Source organism: Micromys minutus (genome assembly GCF_963924665.1).
Source record: "Micromys minutus genome assembly, chromosome: 8".
Taxonomy (NCBI): domain Eukaryota; kingdom Metazoa; phylum Chordata; class Mammalia; order Rodentia; family Muridae; genus Micromys; species Micromys minutus.
The window spans coordinates 31,860,859-31,886,263 of record NC_137977.1 but is presented as its reverse complement, the minus strand read 5'-3'; the positions used below and the strand labels follow the sequence as shown (position 1 = coordinate 31,886,263).

At 40.0% G+C, this 25,405-nt stretch overlaps 1 protein-coding gene across 1 annotated transcript in view; it reads right to left on the bottom strand.

The window, feature by feature from the left end:
• KCNN2 (potassium calcium-activated channel subfamily N member 2) overlaps positions 1–25,405 on the bottom strand; it is a 134,025-nt gene that overhangs the window by 90,354 nt on the left and 18,266 nt on the right. Inside the window, exon 5 of the mRNA XM_080920374.1 lies at positions 6,754–7,172. Within this exon, the coding sequence (XP_080776500.1) occupies positions 6,754–7,172 (419 nt within the window). The remainder of the gene's footprint in view (positions 1–6,753; positions 7,173–25,405) is intronic.

The following is a 25,405-nucleotide window of genomic DNA, read 5'->3' as shown; positions in this document are numbered from 1 at the left end:
AACAAAAATGGTTCGATGAAGCTGACCTGCAGGAGTTCACTGACCAAGCCTTCATATATACACTTTACTCAAACACTGGATGTGGATAACCTCGGGGATTCCTCAAAGCAAGGAAGCAGACCAAGCTCATTCTTCATAAGATCTGGCCTCGAGGGTAGCTGAGAGCGTGGGAAGGCTGCTATGAACTGGCTGTGGCAGCAGGCTGCCTGCCAAGCTTGGATGCCTATACCTTTCCATTTGAGTTGTCCTGCTCTAAGAACCACTGAAGAGAGTTTTCAGCTCTCATTCCTGAGACAGGAATACCGAAGCCACCTGCTCCAAATATTCCTATTACTTCTGGTTGTTCCCTCAGAGGTAGACCCCTCCCCCTGTATATAAATATATATATATATATATATATATATATATATATAGAGAGAGAGAGAGAGAGAGAGAGAGAGAGAGAGAGGAATGAAGAGAAAATGGAGCTTGAGGCCACACATTTGTTTTCAAAGACTTTAATGACTAATTTATTTACAAATATAACACTAAGCACCAAGGCTCTGCAAGTTGCTGAGTGCATGCCGAAAGCTTCTAAAGTGCAGACTTTCCTAACTTGAAAGGGACATTTTAAAGCTGTGACTCATTTAAGAGCGCGAGAGTGCTATATCTGTATTGTGTGAATCAGACCCTGGAAGTATACATTTACAAAGTATTAAATTACCGTCAACCACAGATTACAAATCCATTGATGAAATGCTTGGTATTGACTTAGCAACAGCAAAATGTTGGAGAGGTGAAAATAATGTAATTATCTAGGACTCTGTAATAAACCCAGCCCACGGCATGTTTGCTTAGCATCACAAGCATAGTTAATGACACTTTTACAAACACTAAAGAAATTCCATCATAAATGCTATATCTCAAATTTAAACAAATCCAGTAGAAGCCGGTATTCCCTACAGACCAGGGTTTAGAAGAAACCAATTCTCAGAATGAGTCTTCTAAAAATAAAACATAAAATCTTGGCTAGGGGATTGGGGAAATGAGCTAACATTGCAAAATGTAGAACTCCATTACATTCTCCTGCATGTAATCCAATATTAACAATAAAAACCATAATACAACAGGTGAGACATACACATGCCATTTGTCCTTCCTCCCTTCAAAGCTGGCACAAGTCACATGAAAAGGGAAAATTCAAAGATTTTTGAAAAAAGCAAAGTGGAGACTAGAACAGGTCATGTTTGTATACCAAGTGCAGTTTTCACACACTGAAGCCGACCGGTGGCTTTATTTTAAAGCATGATCTAGCATGCTCTACAAAGGGCAAGCAACGAATGGTCTTGAAAGTATACATTAATGCAGTTGGGAAAGAGTGTCACTGCAATTGCTACATTGATATACATGAATTAATAACAATAACTTTGGGGGTTCTGCTGAAAAAAAAAAGACTCTCATTCTAATGTATAAATGAACATGATTCAGAGCCCACATCGACAGAGAGTGGCGTCCCATATGCTATCTGAGTTAGGGCTGAAAGGATGAAAGACTACCAAATTACAAAACACTGTGCTCGTTTTCTTCAGGAAACTGCACTGGTATGTGTTCCTGGACCTGAAGGTATTCTATTTGATAGGAGATTCTCATACAACCCATTCAATACACTTTTAATATCAGGAGACTGCTACTTGTGTAAAAATTACAGTGTGCCCTTTTCTTATTGAATATGGCTTATATGTAATATTCCATCAGAAGCTATATAAGAATAAAGTTTTTGATGTATTTCAGAATTCATTTGATTAAAAACAAACATTTTGAAAAATACATTGTAAAGGAATATTAGAAAAATTGTTGCTCACAGAGAGAAATATAAATAAATATTCAACTGGGGTAATATTTACATAATGAACATGTTGAAATGAAAGTCTCTCGTTCTCGGGTTATGTTTGATAATTAGAAAAGCAAACTCCACATTAATTTTTATCTATTTGGTTTCAGTATGGGGACTTAGCTCATTTCCAATGTATTTCCAGAAGATACCACACCCAAGCTCACTCTTCCTTTTTTAACTATCCCCTGTCAAAATGAAACCATTTCAAATTTGATTTCCAAAATCTTTCCCTCTCACCTAATGCATATGAAATAATTGGTTTAAATATGCTTATAGGTAAAGACAATGAAATAAATCCAAACATGAAGTTATTTGGTGTTGATATCCTAAATACATGACCAGGAAAACTCCTGGCCCCTCCAATTTATTACAGTAGCATAGTGTGACTTTTGCTTAGAAACACTGGCACCAGAGTAAACCTGTGGTTCTTTAGATAGGGTTGAGGCTTCTGGGCATTTCCTGTGCACAGTAGAATGTCAATTGCTCAAGTTTAGGGAGCCATGCTGATGAGACTTTATGGGTGTAGCTTCGGACATTCATAGGAGACACAGTCTCAGAGAAGGACCTACAAGTGCCACTTTACTAAACCAGAAAACCCCTAACCTCATCCAAATGTTTTTCATCATACCCACAGACAAATGTGGCCATTGCCTGCCAAGGAAACTTCTCTTGCCAACAGGCAGACCATTACAGAAAAACACAACCAATGAAAATGCAGTGTGGTAGAGCCTGGACCCAACAGATAAGCATTTTTGCATCTTAAAGTCACAATCTGGAGGTTTTTTTCCAAAGCAAAATAAAATCTAATGTGGAAAATCTACCACAATGTTGGTTAATGATTTTATTTTTCATATTTTTGTAATTATAAAATGTTAAGCTGGATAATGGGTAATCAAACCACTTAGCTTGCAGATGAAGAAATACAAGCAAGAAAAACAAATGTGCCTGCCCTGAGGTCACCCACACTCTCCGCTGCTAACTGTGACTCAGTCTTGTGGTTGCAATCCTGAGCATCCGTCCCTTTCCAACAAAACCACGATTCTGTTGATTCCTTTCTGTTACTTCTGCCTGCAGACTCATGGTCCGTGTGTGATGGACACCTTCTCTTTTCGTTGTCTGTTTATGACGCTAGGCATGACTATCCTCTAACAATCCAAGCATGACATATCACAAACCCTTTAAGGCTGACGTAAGTTGGCACTGCTTGCTCATATTTGAGGGAAAATGGAGATATGAACTACTTTTACGAAAGAGAATGCATAGCAGGTAAACGGCTTTGAGGAGACTTACATCAGTCTTTAGAAACAGTCACACTACAGACCACCCAAACCCCTGAAAATATTAATAAGGATGCTTTTACCCACCTCAGTCACAATGCAAGGCAGAAATTTTGGTTTAATCCTTGGAATCCGGATAGGTATGCCAGCTAAGATTTTAATGTTTATTCTTCAACTTAGAAGGTACATCTGCCCCAGAAAACATTATAACCCTGTGGACACCATGGTTGCTTGCTATGTGACAAGCATTTCACCTCTCTTTATCTCTCTTTAAAAGGAACATCTTGGGAACTAGGGGTATAACTTTGTAGTAGAATGCTTATCTAGCAAGTGCTGGGTTTGATCACAAGTACATCAAAAAAAAAAAAAAAAAAAAACAATCAAGCAAAAACAAAGAGAACACTTTAATCACTCAAAAACTATACTTAGGTAGATAGAGAAGTACCAGGTAGTTTCAGGTGCATGATATTAAAACCTAGCCTCAGAAATATTCTAGCAAAATAGATGAACTCACCCAGCACACATGCTCCTTTTCTTAATTCTATAAGAATGACCATAGATAACTTTAAGCAAATAAGAAAAAAAAAGTATAAATCCATAAAGATAAAACGAATGAGTGGCGACACCGTACTAATTATCCAGAAAGCTGGCCTGAGACTGACTAAAACAAAAAAAAAACAGCTCTCTGGATATGGGGGACCTACCCCATATGACTCCAGCATGGTCCCCACCAATCTACTGCAGGAAGGAATATAGCAAACCTATGCATGTGAGAACAGAGCAAACCTTTACATGGGAGAACAGAGTCAAAGGCTGTACAAACCCTTCACCCTGACTTCTGCTTTGTGAATGGGGGCTGCTCTTAGCCAACCCAGGAGGAACCGGGACTTTTGTGGTTTGGAGAGGGCAGAGCAGGTCTGTGGACTGGCTGCACCGGATCTATAACATTCTCACAAGATGTGGAAAATGAATATTTATATATGAGTTATCAGATCTCTATTCCTCCTGCTTTCAGAAAAGTCCCCAAAGTAGCCTTCCATACTTTCGCCTTAATGCTGAAGTAACTGAAATGATTGCTCACGGGGTGATCACATTTAATGGGATCAATATATACTCTTCCTTTCCATCAACCAAATCTCACCTCAGTGACAACCATAGATGGTCATTTCTAGACAGAAACCCAAAGTTTGCAACTGTGCTCCTCAATATGAGCACGGAGCCAAGGACACCCAAGCATTTAAGGAAAGCTTCTAAAATGGTAGCCAAAAAGAAGAGAAAATAAATCTTTGGAGACACAAAGAAAATACAAAGAGAAAAGAAATTTTAAAAGTTCCTTTAGCATCGTCAGATAAATAAAACATTACATAATAATAAAGGAGGAGCAGGAGGTTATCAAACACAAGTGGGCACATGCAGTCCAAAATTAGACACCGGAATGTAAGGCAGGCAAGGAAGCGGTTAATTCCAAACGCAAAATTATGTATATTAATTTGCTTTCCTGTAATAAGGATTGAATCCAGGACTCAGCTATGAAAGGTAAAGGCTCTACCACTGAAATGTATACATAACCAATAACAGAAAGTTTAAAAACAAAACTGAAGTCTTCTCCCAGTATAGGAAGCAAAGCGTAGACATAAAGTAAGACAAATTGAAAACAAATATATGGAGAAGAATACCTACACTACACAATCCAGGAGCATCAAAAAGTCAGTTACTTTCTAAGAACTGAAGAACAAGAATCCCAATGCTGAATGGTCCAAGAAAGTTTCTGGCACCATAGATTCATATCCTTGTGCAATCTTAGAATGCAGACCCCTGAGGCTTTCAGAAAAACAGCAAAAGATTATCATGAGAATGGGACCATGCTGTGGGGACTCTGAACACAAAGGGAAATGGAATTCTTCACTGCTCTGAGGAATGACTTTCCAATTTGGAATTTTTATATCCAGCCACACTATTCAGAACATGTGAGATGACACACTGATGAGTTGTCACAGTGATTCTCTCACACACTGTATTTTCTTAGAGATTATCGCAAAATGAGATCAGCCACAGACAATGAGTAAAGGAATAAGGAAGGGGCAATCCACACACACACACACACACACACCCCAAACTAACACGTTCACATAACACTACATATGCACATATATACATATACACACACATAACACATACATATATATATACATATACACAGACACATAACACATGCATACACATGTACACATACACACATATATACATGAGTACATGTATAACAAACACTGGAATGCATACATACACGTGTGTGCACACATGTGCATGCTTGCACACACACACACACACACACACACACAAACACACACACAAATACACACACATACATGGCAGAGAACCCCTCCCTAACATGACAGCTCCAGGAAAGAAAAGTTGGGAAAACTACAGTTCAAGGGGAAAATGAGTGCTGAAGAGATGGCTCAGTGGTTAAGAGCACTGACTGCTCTTCCAGAGGTCCTGAGTTCAATTCCCAGCAACCACAAGGTGGCTCACAACCATCTGTAATGGGATCTTCTGGTGAAAAAAGCCAGTGTCTGAAAACAAGGGACAGTGGACTCAAGGGGAAAATGTAGGAATGCTTAATAGAGAAAGAGGGAGGCTCATAGAATGGGGAGGGTTTCCAGATGATTCTATGGTAAGAACACATAAAACTGAGCCTAGAGCAAACAAACAAAAACCAACACAATCAAACAAACCTAAAACAACAGCAAAAACCATAAAGTAAGGGAAGGACTAACTACTCATTTCAGAGCACACATGGGGAGAGTTCTAAAATGAGGTTTATCCGGTCACACTGTGAATGAAGCTGTGAAATGTTGTTTCTGTGCAAGACAAAGGGCTAGAACCCAGTCCTGTCACTCATTTGCTGAATACCCCTTGTAGTTTCCCGCCCAGAGTCATATAACCATACTCACCACTCATTGTTAAATAGCTCTTTCTATGGGCCAGTCATGTATTTTCTTTATTTTGTTCTCCAAAGTAAACATTGCTGATGATGTCATTGATTGATTCAGACTCTGTGAACACCAAGAATGTGTGTATACCCCTAAAATACCAGAGTTTTTCACACAAGAAACACATACTATCTGTTCTTGAAGGTCCAATAGAAAGCAACTCATACACCCATCAACTATTGGACAGCTAATCGTGTGCACAGTAGTATGAATTGTTTCAGCAGTTAACAAAGCACTTGAACAACTCCCCTGTAGTTCAAATACGCTGTATCAACACTTTTCTAAGACTTCCTGTTTCAACAGTCATCAAATACTTAAATCAGAAGTAGCTCAGCAATATCACATTTCAATACAGAGTCACCACAAAAAGTCCTGATCTCCAAAGTTCGATAGATTACAGAGACAACGTCTATGGAAAATGGATCAAGTCAGAAAGCAGAACACACAACCCTTAATGCATTAGCTCTATGTAAGGAAAGTTCGAGAAAGCTTTGTTACTGTTATTTAAAAGACAATAAAAATTTCAAAACTCAAGCACACCATGTTCATTCCCTCATTTCTGAAGATTCTATATGGCAAATTATTTTCTCAGGAAAAGAAACAAACTTACCTTTCACAAGCTCGGACAGTCCACGCGGCAATTATCCATAACGAGATACTAAAAACCAAGAGCACAGTTCCTGGGCAGATAGTCATTAAAGTCTTCATAACAAAACGCGTATTGAAGTTTATCTTATTAAGTGCCCCAATGCTTCTAGAGGAGGCATCGGTGAAAAGTTTGCTATGTAATAGCATGACTCTGGCAATCAGATAGAGTCTTAAGAACATTGGTATAGATAAAATAATATCCACATCTGCGGTGGTTGTGGAGGGGGCATAGGAGAAGGCAAGCCGGGCTGTCCATGTGAACGTATAGTTCCCAGGTATGGGATGAATAGCACACACCAGTATTTCCAAGCAGATGAAGAAAATACGCTCATAAGTCATGGCTATTCTCCAGTCATCTGCTCCATTGTCCACCATGAATAACTGAAAAAATAAAGTAGAAAAGCAGCTTCAGTATGGCATGAACGCTCCACAAGTGTTAGTACAGAACGCAAAAAAGACATAACAGGGGATGCTTAGCAATTGGGCAGGCTAAAACTTACAGCTTGTAAAGTCTAGCTAGGGATACTATTGATAGAAGAGGGCAACAGTATCCGAGGGGCAAGGCTTCCATTCTGTAAAACTTAAAACGAACAGCTTGCTATATAGGATCTCAGATATTTGGGAGTTGACGTTACTGGACAATCACAAAATGGACTTTGCTTTATAACAGACTGCTCTCCTCTCAAAGGGACAGTGTTTGAACCCATGCACAATTTTATTTATGGTGCCTCTGCAGGCAGTTCAACCCTAGAATGCACACAAGTGTTCTTATGACAAATCGTATTCTTGGTCTCAGGAAAATCACAAGAAGCCACAGAAAAAGAGTGTGGCAGAATCACTTATTCTAGTTCCCTAACTATTGTTTTTAGATCTTATCCAATTCTTCCTTAAGAAAGACTAGCTTTTCTTATTTTTGTCCTCTCTTCATATCACACCTGAGAAAAGAGTGCCTTGCGTCCCTGGCTCTAAACACAGACAGCAGACCTTGGCTGTCCGTGAACTACCAAAAGCACTTGGAAATATGTGTTCACTTTCCTGGCTGCCCATGATGACCTGTGGGGGCTCCTGGCATCTAAGTCCAGGGACTGTGTGGGTGCCAATCCTGCTGTGATGCTGTAGTGCCATGTCCTAGGAAGATCTGTTTGCCTGATACCAACGGTGCTCTCCACTGAGAAAGAGGTCTTTTCCTTCTGCTAAGTAGCCAGCTAAGCTAAGAGTAAAAGAAACCGAAAAGGGTACATTTGCTTACTCAGTGGGCGATCTGCAGAGTGGGTGAAGGAAGACTCCCCATGGTTACATCCTATGTGCCCTGTTCTAGGGGACTGACTTCCCCTCACAGAGGTCAAGCAGATCCCGGTTCTTCCTTAGTTATTCTCTCCTGTGACCCAAAATGGTCCTTGCTTTACTGCTACTTTGCAAAAGTACTAATTTGAGGACAAGATTGCCTCTTCTGTATGATCCTTGAGTCAAGGAGTTAGAAAAATCATCACATATGGCTTTCTTTTTCTGTATCAAAAAAATATATCAGTATTTAGAGGGTCTACTTTCTTGACAATTTGCTTCCAAGTGACAGGATAGACTGTAAAACTGAAACCTACCTCCAAAGTGTCCGAGAATCACACAATTCCAAAGGATCTTTAAGAGACTTTAAAAAGTTTGTTTCTTCTCTACACACACTCTCACTCCACCCCCACATTACCCTTTCCTCTTAGCTTTTCCCATGCTGCCTGTGTCTAAGGTAATGTCATAGGAAACTCCAAGTCCCCTAGTACCAGTGTGCCTTCTGGCTTAGAAGAATATGCAAATAAGTCCACACCATTATCACTTACCAAAAACAATACAAAAGACACAGAAGAGCACCAAGGCCAACCTTCTGCACTGGGTTGAGTTGCTTTTCTCAGAGCTCCTTCAATTCCAGGAGGATTTTCCTGTCATCAGCCCTTTGGCCACTTTGGTGAAGAGCATTAAGTTATCTTTGTCATGGACAGCAGTATTCAGTGTTAACCTTTACCTTACTTATCTGTCATTCCTGGCTATCAGGATCAACCTCTAACTCTCCCTGATAGACCCTCCCTGGGTGATCTTGTCCTTTTCCTTCCTAGTAGATTCCTCCTTCTGTTCATAATCTTTATCATCTGAGAGTCACTTGAAGGCGTATATTATATAATCCTATTACTTTGAGAACAATATTCAAAATCCCTTCATTCCCCGACAGTAAAGCCTAATCTACATCAGCAGACAAGGGATTGTGCATATGGTTTTGCCTATCTCCAACTTCTTGCTATGGCCTTCCCTTATAGTTCCCGTGGTTGCAAATTACAAAACCTGCTCCCTGAAGCTCCACCTGTGTCTTCTGCATTCTGTTTTGTAGCCTAGAACATCATCATCTAGCAAACTCTCACTTATCAAAGACTATATTTCATATCACCTCCATATCTGGAAACTCCTGTTGCACTAAGGTTGCTTCTGTACCTTCTTATGTTTTCACAAAAGACAAGAAGACTTCCACCCCTCCATGTCTCTGAGGCTTGACACAGGGGCCACATCTACCTATCAGAGGTGAATAGATGCTCATTGCAGCAGCTGCTTTGAAACTTCTGCCTCAATAATGACTATGCTGACTGCTGTAATGGTCCTAGAGTAAGGAACACTCATAGACGAAGAGAATACCAAATGTCTAACAAAAGTTTCGCTGAAACATTCGGCAGATTAACACCAAACATATCATACTGACCAATAAGTCACTACACATGCGTGATTCTGAAAATACACAAGAGATCCAGATAATGTTCTTCTTTGTTAACTTCTCAGGGGATGTTTCTATTTCATTTCTTTTTACTATCTATCTATTCTATTCATAGTTCCCTTTAATTATCAGATAACTCAACTTATTTTGGGCTTAATGGTATGCATTGAAGTGTTGTCAGGAAGAAGTATTTTTTCCTCTGCAGAACAAAAATAATGTTGTTTTTGTTCATTCATTTTATAGTCCATGCCAAATTCTAAACACCAGGTGCCAGGGCTATGCTACTTCCTAAGTTGTAGAAATCACAATAGACAGGGAATATGCCCAAAGTAATTAATTTTGATCCATAAAGAAAAATGTCAAAAAGATGACTTGATACAATTTAATAAAGTAATTAAGCCTTTGGGTATTGCAGCAAAGGAAATGAACAAGACATGAGATGGAGAAGGATGACTAAGAAACAACCATATATGTGACCATCAGTGAGCACCATTTAGGGAGCACCATCTGATGTAGGGAATTGATAAGTGAAACAGCCCATCATATAAAGGACATCCTATGCAGGGCAAAGGGCACAGATGAAGTCAGTGGCTTTATAACACCCTAGTATGTGAGCTCAAATAAATAAGGAATGCTGGAGTGGCTGAAGTTGAATGACCAAGAGGCAGAGTGAAGGCGGGTGGGTTTAAAGCTACAATCAGGAGCCCACTGAGCAGCCCTTTTGGGAAATGGCATCAACACTGGATTCCAATCATCTACATGGGAACCCACTAAGACCTCTAAGAGAAGAAATGACAGGATATGACCTGCAAGTTTCATCCTCCTGCTATAGGAGACTTGGAGAGACAAATATAGAAAGATGCAAGTTACATAATACTCCTGTACTTGAATGGAAAGAATATTCTTGAAAACTGGACCAAGGGTTGCTATGAAAATTTTTTGATGAGCATAGTGATTGCAATATTTCTAGAATTTGCTGATATACTGAATGTAGGAATGAAAAACAAAGAGTGGGACTCAGATGACTACTGAGTTTCTACCATGAAAAAAAAAAACAAAACAAGAAAACAAACAACAACAGATTTAAAAACATAGAATGAATGGTGATGCCACTTTCTGAGAATATTTCCTAAACTCTGAAGAGTACAACAAAAGAAAAAAAAGAAAGAAAGAAAGAAAGAAAGAAAAGAAAAGAAAAAAAAAGAAAAGCCCTATTTTGGCCACTAATATCCAACTATAGATGCCAAGAATACATTAAGATATACAAGTCATACTGAGAAGCCTGGAACATGGAAATAAATGTGTGAGGCATCTGGATTTAAGTGCTTTATTAGATCAGATGAAAAATACAAGAAAGAAAAATGAACACGGTATGACAGTTCTCAATGTCAAGTTTGGAGAATGTAAAAGGTAGGGCCCATAAGGGGATGTGAAATGCAGGAGTTTGCAAAAGAAGGAGAAAAGAATAGCGTTCTGAAAGCCAAGGACCATGGGGTGTCAATTACAAACTCTAAAATGGTATTTACCAGGCTCAGAGAAGCATTAATATACACGCAATAATCTCTAGAGAACTCAAAGCATTCTAAACATTACAGTCCCTCAAAGTTAACATTAAAGTTTAACTGCAGAAATATTCTATTTCAATTTCACATAATTTCTGTAATAGATGTGATCTCTTTTCCACTCCCAGGTAGTTCCCAGGAAGTTCACCAGAACAAATGATAGCAAATCAGATCTCTGTTCTTCTGTGTACTCTGATATTCTTAAGAGAAAAAATATTTTTGGTTACTTACTTTCATTCTGAGTCTGTAGCTACTGCCCTTCACAGATTATGAGTACAGAATACATCTGACAATAAACGTTAGTTTCCCAGGATAACTGTTTTATATTTGCTTGAATAGCCACAACTCAACACATATCTACCTCACTATACAGTTCAAGAGCAGCAAGAGAACTCAATGGAATGGGATCTGGAATACAGCGGAGGGGCCAGCTACACAGTCAGTGACCTGCTGTGAAGGGAAGAGGCTGAGCTGAGGAGGCCCTACCTGCCTCTCAACCATGCTGCAAGATTCTGGGCTCTGAGACAGCATCTTACACACCCCCAAATCCCTTACTAGACCAGAATCAAGGGTACTGCTCAGGAAAGAATTGAAACCCCCAAATGCTCATTGAATACTTCAGTCATATGATCATTAAGAAGTCATGAAATGTAGTCGGGTATATGCTTTTAATCCCAGCACTCTGGAGGCAGAGGCAGGCAGATCTGAGTTCAAGACTAGCCTGGTCTATAGAATGAGTTCCAGGACAGCCAGAGCTATACAAATGAAGAAAAACTGTCTTGAAAAAAAAAAGAAAGGAAGGAAGAAACATAAGAGTAATAAAGCAAGACAGAAGTATCCATACTCAACTAAATGTAATAATTAATATATCATGTGGCAGTGACAGAAATAGCAAAACACATCTGGTACATGAGAGCTTCACAACCATAAAAAGCTAGCCCATCAAAGGGAAAGTACAAATGGTTGTAAAGTGACTTGCAGACAAGTCGGTGGCCATCAACAATAATGTTGGGCCCAGGACTGAGATCTGAGCTTCCCAGGAAAACAGCACGCCTATGAAAGATCTGGCTGTGAAAGTGAACCCAAGAGTCCATTAAAGGAAGCGGGTCAGAATCCTTCTATAAGCTCAGGGGAAGAAAGGCTTTCTGGCTGTGCTGCAGACCTCAGCTGTAAAGCAAGTGAACAGAAACAGATACATTTCACTCTGTGAAACTGTAACTTTTTCTTTTTTTTTTTTTTTGCATCAGCCCAAAAGCAAAATGAAGTGAACAAAACAAAAACAAAAACAAACAACAAATTATGGGGGAAAGAGAGTGTTTCCATCTCTATCACAAAAGACTTTCTGACTAGAGAAGTTCCAATAGAAATCAGCTACACAATAGAAAAATCAACAAGAGACACAAATATCAGGAATGAGCCATATGTCTGTTTAACCTAAATGAGCTCACTCTTAATTGTAAAACGGGGATCAAATAACGTTTCTTTTTTTTTTTTTTTTTTTTTTTTTGGTTTTAAACTTTGGTTTTAAAAAGTGCCCAGGCATGGTAACATGGGCCTGTAATCATAGTTACTAAGGAGGCAGACACTTGAGGTGAAGCCAGCCTGATGTAGGGAGATCCTGTTTCAAATAATAATAATAAGAAGAAGAAGAATGCCTCAGGAATAGCTCAGAGAAGAGCTCTTGCCCATAGCATAATGAGATCCTAGGTTTGATTCTCAGTGCCAGGAAAAGAATGAAAGCTGTAGCAGTGGATGGTGGACTGCTGAGGACAGGAAAGAATGCACTTCACAACACGTGTGTGAGCTGCAAGAGTGGCTGTGAATCCCGCCCGCTCCTGACCAGGGCACTTCAACAGGCTGGACCCTCCAGCTCCCTTACATGCGTGTAAGCGTTGCAGCACTGCTTTTAGATTTGCAAAAGGCTGGAATAATCTGAATAACGTAATGCAGAGATGGGTAAAGAAATTGAGGATGTCTCTGAAACAGAATAATATGCCTGTGAATAAAGGAACAAGATGTTTTTTTTCCTTAAAATTATTAAAGAAGATAATACAATAAGTACTAAGTAGTTTTTAAATCAATGTATCTGCTAGCATTTGTACAGTTTTCTTAAAGGGAAAACTTTCATGTGTATAAAATACTTCTGATAAAAGACTAGAAAATATTGCTAAGAACCTCGTAGGGAGGGTAAACTGAGGCCTGAGGACTGGAGAGAAAAGAGTGACAGAATACTATGTAAACATAAGTAGTTTTAATTTGGGGGAGCATGTGACAAAATGAATTACTAATAAAAATCATGAAAAACCATTTAAAACAAGGAAAAAGAAGAATAAAAATGAACAAGGTAATTAGACATCCAACTAGATTCTGCGAAAGTCTACCTGTTCAAGTCTAGAAAGTAATGGCTGCTGTTTATGAGAAATTGTATATGGACTTAAACACAGAAATCCAATTTATATCTGAAATATTCTGACCAAGCAAAACCTTGATTGTGTTTTATACCTATTGCTAATAGGATAAACAAAAATAAAATAATAATAACAACAACAATAATAATAATGGCCTTTGAAAATGTATTCAATGAGGTCCCTTTATGCAGTGAGACCTGGGTGCCTGTTTCCTAAATTCCAGTCTGAAATATGGACTATGGGAGAGTTTTTCCACGCCCTTCTCACAGCTGGGAATGACAAACGCTCACCTGTCTTCTGTTATGGGCAGTGGTGAGCCAAACACACTCTCACATTCCTTATTCCGTCCCTTCCCACTACAAAGAGAGCCATTTGCCTAGCCGTCTTTGCAGTGTTTACTACATTTTCTCACAAAAGAAGCCTTGGGTTTTGTTTTGTTTAAGTCAAGTATGGCTGACTTAGGCACTTCCTCTCTCTCCTTCCCATGGGCCCTAGGTCTGCAGCACTCATCTTGTGACCAAAAAAAGGCTCTGAAAGATCACACCAATTATATCCTAGACATATGAGACCACAGAGCCAGCACCCAACTATCATCTGTATTTCTATTATTCACGCTGCTGAAAACTAAGACATTTAACTCACTATACTTTGAACTTCTGTGTAAACATCTGTAGAAGAAAAAGACTATTAACAAAAATATTTTATGGCAGAAACAGTCAAGAACCTGTCAAGAGGGATGCATCTCAAATACTGAAATGTACAATTCCATAGCGGCTGACTGGCGGAGCTGGTTGTAGGTGGATGGCTCTTGTTCATGACTTTAAAGCGTCAGCCCACTGCTTTGAATCTCTTAGTGAGTCAGTCATAGGAAACACGATTTCTGGTGTCAGAGAAGCTTGGACTCGGTGGACCACTCACTAGCTGGATGGTTTAGGGTAAGGTATTTAAACTCTCTAAACTTAAACCTGCTCATTTATGACAAGAAATAAAAATATCAGCCTTATGAGCCTAGTAATTGGCAAGCCTCACCTCTGTCGATGCCAGTAAGTCAACCCACAAATGCAGGAATAAGGAATGGGGCTTCATGACCCTCATGGGAAGTAGCTACATCTTAATTAATAAGAATTAAATGAGAGCTTGTGTTCTAAAAGTTGAAATATTAACCATGAAAGACGAGAATCTATAAGGAAGCAGGGTCCAGTCAGCCTGAGAAGTCTACAAGAATCACTAGTCCTTTGCTTCTGAAGGAATTCTTATCAGTTGCTGAAACATGAGCCTCTGGGATCCCTCTTCTCTAATCTAATCGAGAGCTTCAGCCAAAGATAAAGCCTAAGAACCATCTACTTGATCCAGGGATAATTGAGATTATCATGGGTTTGGAATCTGTTGCCCTTCAGACCTAATGTAATTAAAATCAAATCTTGACCCCTTTCACGGGGCTTCTGGCAACTGTGTCCACTACCAGGTGCAGCCACATTCCCCATAATCATTCTCACCAACGCTGCAGCTCAGGCAAGGTGTCTGTACAAGAACTCGAAAGCCTTCCCAAAAGGCAGAGCTCATTCTCCCCGCCCCTTCCCTCTCAACAGAATGGAAACCACAGAAAATACTGAAGTATGTGGCTTATGCCTTCATTCTCCAGAATTCAAAGCAAAGCTAGGTCTCACTGTGACCTGCCACCATTCCTCAACTCTACAGCCCCATCTTCAGTGTCTTCACCTTCCACTTTACAATGTGTTACAGAAGTAAGAAGTTGACTGCCGGGGAACCAGCTGTAGGTAAGGCTAAATGTGCAAAGCCATGATTAAATTCATTTCATTCTAAAAGTTTAATGTATAAGAATAAAAGAAAAATGGTCTTCATTTGAGGCATTGCAATAACTGCTACATAGCTGGAATATAATATCATCACCTTTGTTATTTTAAGAACTTAAAAGCTAGCTAAAAGGCAGTTCATGGTTATTAGCACATTTGCCCTTTAAGAGCTTAATTAAAGGACAAGCCATTGAAAGGATCTGCCACGGCCACCCCATGAGTGAGTGCAAAGCCCAAAGCTAAAGTTCAGGTCTTCAAGCATTTCCATCATTTGACACAAGCCTCAAACAACTCTGAAAAGGTGGCAGAAAATCAAATATTTATAAAGCAAATGAATGTTTACCCCCTAATCTACATTATGATTTCTGCAATGTCATATCTAACTGCCTGATGCTCTCAGAAAACCTCCTCTTCTCTGGCAGAAACAAATATTGAAACAAACTTCCACATTATACCCTGTGCCCTATGGGAATAGAAATAGAACACATCCTAGTTCATGCTTTCTCTACGTTCAGCTTATTCATCTCTGAAACTGTTAATTTCAGTGGTCTGGAATTTCATATTCCATGCAATGTCTAAGATAGAATTTGAAAGATCGCACCACAGTAAGATTGCTATGTTTTACTACTCAAGACAGTGTGCTGCATTTTTATCCTCAATTTAAGAAAAAGGTTAAGGAACTAATTAGGGTAATATGGACGATGTACAGAAATGGACAAGAATCGATGAGATCTGTCTATAGAAGCTGCCGCTACAGGAAGGAACCTGACATTTGTCACATACTTAGTAGTTATGAAACAAATTTAGAAAGAACAAAGAGGTGTTATCAATGGTGATGCCAATAAAGTCATATGTGTTTCCCCAATTTGGTAGGAAATTCAGCAAATGAATGGATGAAGAGTTATTACATGTGACTTAATCAGTTAAGAAGTACTGACGGACAGACAGACACACACACATACACACACACACAGAGAGAGAGAGAGAGAGAGAGAGAGAGAGAGAGAGAGAGAGAGAGAGAGAGAGAAGAGAGAGAGAAATTTGTTCTCTGAAGCATGACTCAACAGTTTTAATGAAGAAATACATGACATCACACACTTCCATCCCCAAAGAACATCACTGAATCCCCAACCCAGTACAGTCTCATGTTCCAAAGAACAGTGCTGACCTCAGTAAAGGCAATGGGATTTAGCTGAATATTTGTGAAAGTCAGTGATGTGTAGAAATACAGTGCCTACGTCTAAATTAAAAAAAAATCATCTAGTTGTTAAAATACAAATTTTAAATGTTAAAATTACATGTGATCTTCAAGCTATTCAAAGTAAACAATGGTCAGTCCATCTCTCAGGAGGCCTTGGATGGCTATTTCTTAGAGATGCAATATCCCATCTCTACCCTCCCCTCCCACTCAGTAAGTAAATGACAGTTACAAAGCTTTGGGTAGCTCATGAAGCTGTCAGGCTCTGGGAGCCAAACAGTTCCAAAATTCCTAAGTGCATCCAACCCAGGCTAGAAAAGGAGAGCTGGAGGGAAGAGGCTCTTCCATGGAGTTGACTGTACGCTGTGAGGGGACATTCAAGGCTTCTGTAAATTCTGGCTCATACTGAGTTAGGCATTTCTAGAGATGCAGGTGCCTTTGAGTGGGCATCTTGTAAGTAACCCTAACAAACTGGCAGTTTCAGCAGGCTAAGTTTTGAGAGGACTGTTCCTTTGTTTCCCACCATTGCTCTAATTGGGGTAGGTAAAGGCTTGCTGGCAGCACCCCAGAAAAATCACCCAACAGGGATACATACATGGAAAATATTTTCACACAGAACTTGCTGTGATAAGATAGAGACAAAAATCAGAAGGAAAGCTGCATGATCAAGGAACTATGCTGGCAGGCAAAAAAAGTCTAAGTAATTATAATCGCCAACTACTTCAAGATCGATTAATTTGGAAGTGATGAAAAGTAAGATGTAAGTAACATGCAGGAAATGATAATAATAATAATAATAATAATAATAATAATAATAATAATAATAATAATAATAATAATAATAATGGGAGAGGAAATGGAAACCAAAAGAGAACCTCGTAGGGACAGAGACTCTAGCATATTTTAAACATGGCTAAAAATACCCATATTTGCTAAAAAGTAAGAGCGATCACACAAGGAGAGGATATAAATTATGTAACCTCCAGACTACTAGAGAGATAAATGAATTTTAAAACCCTCATCTTACCTACAACATGATCAAGAATAAACAAAAAACATACAGATTTAAAATACGGTCTGAAATAGGTACAAACAGAACAGTGATATACAGAGTCAAATTAACTAAACTGTAATTCCAGCCCACAGTATTGAAAGCAAATTCTGGGGGCGAACACAGCACTGGCATGAAGAAAGGTGGCCAGATCAGTGAACTTGTAGATGTTGTTTCATTCAGACAACATCCACAGAATAGACTAAATGAACACACGCAAATTTTTAACCATAGCCACTGATGGAGGAGAAAACCTGGGATAAAATGCAAGACCATTTTAGCTTTTGGCTGTAATGTTCTTTTGCTCCTTTGATAAATAAAACCTTAGAGGGTAAGAAATGAAAAATTTCCCACGGCCATGAGGCAGAGAGCTCAAAGGCTAGAAGAGAGAACTATTGTGAACTGTCAGGGAGTCTAGCACAGTCCTTAGCATAGTGACTGAGCCTTTCTTCCTGTCTTTTTCATGTGCAACAAAAAGGCACCACTGGGGCCAGAGCCAGTGAGGAAGCTGTGAGGAAGAAAGCCAAAGCCCCCAGAATGGCTCTCAAACTCAAGTCCTGGCTCCGGGGGACACGTCCCAGAAGTATGTACCGCAAAGGATGGAAGTCTAAGAACAACCCTGATCAAATTTCTTTACTTCCTTTAATCTTTTCTGTGCTGAGCCCTTGTAATTAGAATAGAGCCTTATGAAACATGTCAATCCCACCTCAATAAGACTTAAGGTTAAGCAAAAATACACTCAATTGTAGTTACTGTTAAACTTTCAAACCTTCCTTACTAAATATATTCTGTTTAGCTTCTTAATGACTGCAATGGTTGTTATATTAATACTTCCCTGCTTAAGAAGAAATGACAAAACAGACATTAAGTGGCAATACTGTCAAAATTCAAAATGCCTGTAATTAAGCCCAAGTCACTGAGACTAATTCTGAATACTCATGTGGTAGGACTAATCAAGACTAATGCTGGTTATTTTTAATATGTGTTTCCGATTTGTATACTTTAGATTTTAAAATCAGAAAATCTTTCTCTTCAGTGGCCCACGGAAGAAGAAATAACGTGTCCTGGGGAGATGCGTCACCTGTCGGGAAGCATTGGACGCTCTTCCAGATGACCGGGATTTGGTTCCCAGCATCCACATGGCAGCTCCCTGAAACTCCAATTTCAGGGGATCTGATGCCCTCTCTGGCCTCCACACTCACCAGCAAGCACATGGTCCACAGACATGCCTGTAGACAAAATGCCCATACACATAGAATACTAAGAATACAGTATGCACAGTCACAAAAACCTTGCCAGAGTGACATGCAAGCGGAGCATGAAGGCATAGAAAAGTAGCATGTACAACATCCAAAGTATAGCTTGCATCAAAGTACACAAATCTCAAGGAATGACATCGGTCAGTCTCTCCAAACAACTAAAAGAATTTCCAATAAGATCCACTCAGCTAAACACGCTGTTAAAAAAAAAAAATCAATCAGACCAAAGGAATGGGAGACAGGAAATGACAAAGAAACCAACTAACAAAACAAACAACAACAAAAACTGCACAGCAAGAAGTTTCCCTGTCATTCAGTGAAGTCAGGCTCGAGAAAAAAAAGGTCCTGGGTGTTTGTAATTCAAATAACATGTTTAATGTTATTAGGAAGATTATTGGAGTTTTTGTTTTTCAGAACTATACCTGTTGGGAATGTGATTATTACAGATAAGAATGCAAGAGAAAAAGCTGTCACCCCTAAACAAGGGCACTCACAAGAGTGAAGCGCCATTGCAGCTCGGCCATGGATTCATCCAGATTTTATTTCAGTGGTCAGCGTTCTTTCCTACCCTGCCTTCACTTTCACGGCTAATTGAGTATTGGCTTCTATCCCAACACTATGGACATCCCTGGAGACAGATGAAAAAGACTAAACAAGACATATTTTACGGAACAATTAATTATGGATAAAGATTATTCTACTACAGTTTTCTTGAATCAACTCTGGTGAACTTCGGGTAACATAAAATACAGTTTGGAGCACAGGATCTTCTTTATATTAATGTGAACCAAATGTTGGAATATCATGTTTTCTAGAAGTAGTTACTTTTTGGTGGTAACTGAAGTAGAAAAACTGGTACAACTTTTCTCACACATCCCAGATAAAATTATACCTAACCATTCTATTAAAAAAGAAGCTCTGAAGTTACAGATCTCAAGATATTAATTAGATTCCCAGTTTTGCTACTTGCTGGCTGAGTAGAAATGAAATGAAGTTGTGTGCATAGTGTTCTTGGCACAGAGCTTGTCCACAGGAAGAATATTAGTTATTCTAATATGTATAACTTTACTTTCCCAAAGATTGTCATAAAGCCTGAAAAAAAACAAGTCCAGAAAGATTAGTCATGTTGGCAATTTTCCGTCCCTTATGATACTTCAATCCTAAATGGTTAAGTGATGCAAGTTCTCATAACATCTTTCTTCGCCTTACATTTTCTTCTCAGCATATTCTCATAAGGTTGATCTTTTAACACAACTCCTTAAAGACTAATTTCTTCCTTCCATCATGATCTTTGACATCACATAAAAGACATGGAAGACTCACCAAATGCCATCTAAAAGAGAAAGCACTAATAAAGGGGAAGATGTGGTGCCAAGATAGAATTAGAGGCAGCTCTCCTATGATGCCAGGATTGAGAAGAGCGAGGGGACCAAAGGGCACAGGCTCTATCCTGAAGCCAGAGATGAAGGGCATGGAGAATGACAAGCACAACTTGTCCAGATCCATCAGCATTACCCCACTGTCGCAGGATAAACTACAACCGGAACCATAAACAGTGTTAAACCTACCATTCTACCAAACCCAGACAATGCTGTCAGCAATGCTGCGGGTGACTCCTTCCCTGCCTCCTTCTAGTGTCGTCACGTAAAAACACAGGATGGCAGACTCACATGGCATGGTCAACTGATGGGTCGCAAGGATGTGCAGAGGCCCTGAGAAGGATGCAACAGATCCAGAGAGGATACGTCAGTTAGGGATAAGAGCTCAGTTTCAGAACCAGAAATGTCCATATATGCTGCTGAAGAAAGGGGAAGAACAAAGTGTGGTGTAACTGAACAAGGCTTCAGAGAAGAGTCACCTTGTTAATGAGTGCTGGAAAAGCCAAAATAGTGCTTGATAAAGATTAAGATGTCTAAAAGGAGACACCAAGGTCATTCAACAAATAGGATTTGGAAAAAAGAAAAAGAAGAAAAGGATGATCTGTCCCTATTGGGGTCTTAATTCCCATGGCCCTTCTGAAATAAACCATAATATGTGGATAGATCCAGTTCCATAGTCCCTTAAACCAAGTCTAACAAAACCTATCTCTTTTTGTATACCTATAAAGATCAGAAACGGGGTTGGAGAGATAGCTCAGCAGTTAAAAGCACTGACTGTTCTTCCAGAGGTTCTGAGTTCAATTCCCAGCAACCACATGGTTTCTTACAACCATCTGTAATAGGATCTGATGCCCTCTTCTGTGTGTCTGAAGACAGCTACAATGCACTCATACATATAAAATAAAAATGTTAAAAGTTTACAAAAAAAAAAGATCAGAAACAAACCCATAGCACTGATTTCAGCCAATGACAGCTGACTTTAAGACCCATCCATCTTAATAATTTAAATTCAAGCTAAATACAAAGAGTTCATAAGGCTACATTTCTTTAATGATCTCAAACGTTATGGCAGAAAAACACAAAAGCATAGGAAGAGCTTTCACTGAGGAAAGGCACATTCATTAAACTTCTCTCAGTATATTAGAATGTCATCCCACCACCTCTGGGCTGGCTTGGTTCACAATTAGCCTCAACCAGCCTTTGATAAACTGAAGAGAAGGGACAAGGATGTCTGACTGCTGATTCTTCATAGATGAAGCCACAAAGGCTATTTACATAGCTGCCAGGCAATTTCATGGAGGAAACATTGAGGAAGCTAATTCTTGAATGCTAACTATAAGGCAGAGCCATGGGAATGCCCATGAGATTCACATGTGGCATCAGTCCTCATGGGACTGACAGTTGAGTTAGGCAGAGTCTGAAAAGTCCTGTTGTAATAATGACCTCCATTAGCTGAGCCTGGAGGTCATCACTGGATCCTGAATTTTCCATCACTCTCTTACCTTGATACTCCCAGACCTAGCCATGGTACAGTCCAAACATAGGCTCACAAGAAATAAATCATGCCTGTCTCCGGTAATAATGGTTAAGATGACACAGGTGGGGTAGTGTTTGTGACTGCTGTGTCCAGCACTGACTTTGTCTTAGAGTTTCTAATGCTGTGATGAAACACTCCAACCACAAACAACTAGAAGAGAAAAAGATTTGTTTTATTCACGGGTCCATTTAACAGTTCATCATCGAAAGCAGTTAAGGCAGGAACCTAGAGGCAGGTAGGTGCTGATGTAAAGGCCATGGCCCAGTACTGCTTACAGGCTTGCTCCTACAGCTTGCTCAGCCTGGCTCCTTTTATAACCCAGGACTGCCTAGCACAGGGGTAGCCCTACCCACAATGTCACTAATTAAGAAAATGTCTTTCAGGCTTGCCTACATACAGCCCAGTTTTACAGAGGCATTTACTCGGTTGAAGCTCCCTCCTCTCAGATGATCAGGTCAGCATAAAAACTAGGCAGAACAGGACTTAAGGCAACTTGATTTCTAAGTCGCTTTGTGAGATAAACCACATGATCCCAGGATTAACAGATGACCAACTAACGCTGTGAGACATTAATAGGCTGCCAAGAATTGCTCGGGTGGTGTGAAGGAAATGTGTGTTTAAATCAACTTCTGTTTCACCTAGACTTTCCCTATCCCTACATAGACTTTGTTTGTTTGTTTGCTTTTGGAGAAGAGTTAAAACACAAAGGATGATGAGGTTAGGCAGAGATGGCTTCCTGAAAGGTAACTGCAGTAATTTCCAAGAACCAGCAGGATTTGAGGAAAGTTAAGAAGGAAGGCATTCCAGACGCCCAGGGCATGGAACAGTGTAAAACTCTCTGGGAACCTCACGCAGCTGGAGAAGTAGTGAACAGGGCTGGCTGGTGTTAATGGGCATCCAGTGACCAGGTCAGGAAAGGAAGCTCCATTCTATGCTGTGATCTGTCACAGTGAGACCACAGCGCCAGGAGTCATTGTCAAATTGTGTGACATCAGATTTGGGGAAGTACTTCCTGTAGCAGCAGGGAGGACAGAAACACTAGAGACCAAGGAGGAAAACAGACAGGATGAGCTCCCTAAAAGCTTTACGTACCCGTCTGAGATGGAGCCAGACCGTACTGTGTATGTTTCATTTTATTTTATCATTTATTAGAAGACTCAGCAACTATATTATCCCTACTTCCCTGGATACTGGCTCTTAAAAGTATTTTGCATTGTTTGACAGTTCCATACATTTATATGATGGATAATATTTGTTTTCTTCCCTCCTCTCCTGTCAGGGCGCTGCTCAGCAAGTGTCCCTCTAATTTTTCCGTCTTCTTTCTGTGCGTGTGACCCACAAAGTTTAATTAGAGTTTCTTGGCGACTGTGGGTGGAAAGTCATTTGCTGCAGCAAGGACAGCTCTCACTACAAGGCTGAAGAAAATGGCATTCTCCCCTAACAATCTGAAATTGTCAATGATCCCCCGGAGAGGAGGGGGACCAATGGGCTCCCCCATATACATGGTGAAGTGTTGAGGGGCCCAGTTCTGTGCAGGTCTTATGCAAATAAAAGCTGTAGTGAGGCCATGCATTCCTGAGCTGCAATGACTATGTCATATCCAGAAGACATGTCCGTGCAACACTGGTCTCCTGAGTCTTACATCCTTCTCAGTCCTTCTTCCATGATGTCACCGGGGCTTTATGGGGGTGGTAGAGTTATCCTATTTAAGGCCAACCCATCAATGTATTCTCTGCACTGTGGCCCAATTGTTACTTAAGATGAGGTTAAAAGAAAACATCAGTTTAAAGAGAAACACTAAGCAATAAAATGCTAGATGAATACTAATGTATGTAATAAAATTTGGCATCTAGTTGAGGATGTCATATATAATACATAGAAATGATGGAATTTCTATATACACAGTCTACTATATAGAATCTATTGCATCGCATATATAAACTATTGCATATAATACAAGCATGTTATACATGATTATATAGGACATATATTATATAGGATACAGGCTAGATGAACAGCATATGATATAAATAGTACAAATATAAAATTCTTGTTGCATATAAATTCAGTAGAGGTTGCAGGAGGTTGCATATAAATTCATAGCAAGCAGGAAGGTACTGCCACCTGTTTGCAGAAAGCAGCCATGACGACAAGGATACCACAGGGGAAGCAGCTAAAGGAGACAATGGTGTGAGAGAGGATACAGAGAAAACCCACTGGGACAGGAGAAAGTCTTCCCCGAGGCCCCAGTAGTGAGTGGCGGTGCCCAGCCCCAAGAGCAAATGTAAGAGTCAGCGAGGAAGCCTAAGGAGAGACTAGGTTAGCTGAGACACGGGAAATGCCCCACAAGGACTATGAAGAAAAGTGTGTCCAGCAGTCCTCGAAAAGTGGAAGACATTATCTCCATGAAACACGCCTTTAATCGATAGGAACAGAAGTCAGTAAGCAAACCAATGAAGTTCACGTGCCGGCAGACACTGCGAGCACATGAGACTCAATAAACACTCGTTACTCCTTCCCACTTCGTGATTAGAAACAGTCAACCAGAAAAGGGGTTCTAAACGTAAGCACAGGAGTTTCTCTTACCAAATGAAGCTGGCTCTACAAACAGTGGCACAAACATTTTATCTAGCCAGAGACATCAGCTGCCGCATGATGGGGTGACAGGGTATGGAATAAGACTGTTCTTCCCTCACAGGTCTCTTACTGGAAATCCCAAAGCTCCAGAAGCCACTTCACACAGACATTGTATTCCTGCTTGGTAGCAGAAATTTGGTTCACAATAGCATCTCACTTCACCTGCAGAAACTTGAGAGATCTCGGGGCTTGGTATAGGCCTTACACCCAGAGATTTACATTTTCCAGGCTGTGTACCCCTGACCCTCAACCCACCACTATACCTTAGTGTGAAAGACAAGAGCCAAAAGAACAAAATAACCTGGTACCAAAGCAGAAGCTATCTGGCCATACTTCTCCTCACATTTGTTGATGTTTCTCTTCTTTAAACTCAAAGTTGGCAAACTGTTTCTTATGAAGGACTATTTGCCCACCATGTGGTCTCTGTTGCAAACATTAGACTCTGTTATCAAAGCAAACATGCAGCAATATCCTATTCTTCTTAAATGTGCAGGGCCATGTGTCAGTGAGACTTTAGTTTTAAAAACAGGTAGGCCAGATTTATTGAGAGTCAAGGATTAGAGTTCGCCAACTTCTGCACCGACTGATCAACCATTTGCTTTCTTTGCCCCCATCCTTGCAGGAAGGAGCTTGGTTCCATTCCCTTAAGTTCCTCCAGAACTTTAGACTCTAGACTTTGTTTTAAAATGATGAGGGGAGAAGCTTGAGAATTCCCTGAGCACCCGTGATTTGCTGAGTGTGGTCCGAAGCATTATCTCATTAAGTTTCCAATCCATTCCAGTGACAGACGCAACTCCCACTCTACAGATGAAGAAAATAAGCCTGAGGCTGACAAACCCTTATGATCATACAAGAGTAAGCCCAAATCTCTGGGGAGCCAGAGCCAAACTCCTTGGTGTGTTGCAATCCAGAAGCACACATGAATGTGTGCACGGAAGGTGTATGCTGGGTCTGTCTTCCTACACAGCCCTCTGAGGGTTTCTGCTTAGTGTTGCTACGCACACCCAGCCAGGGGTATCAATC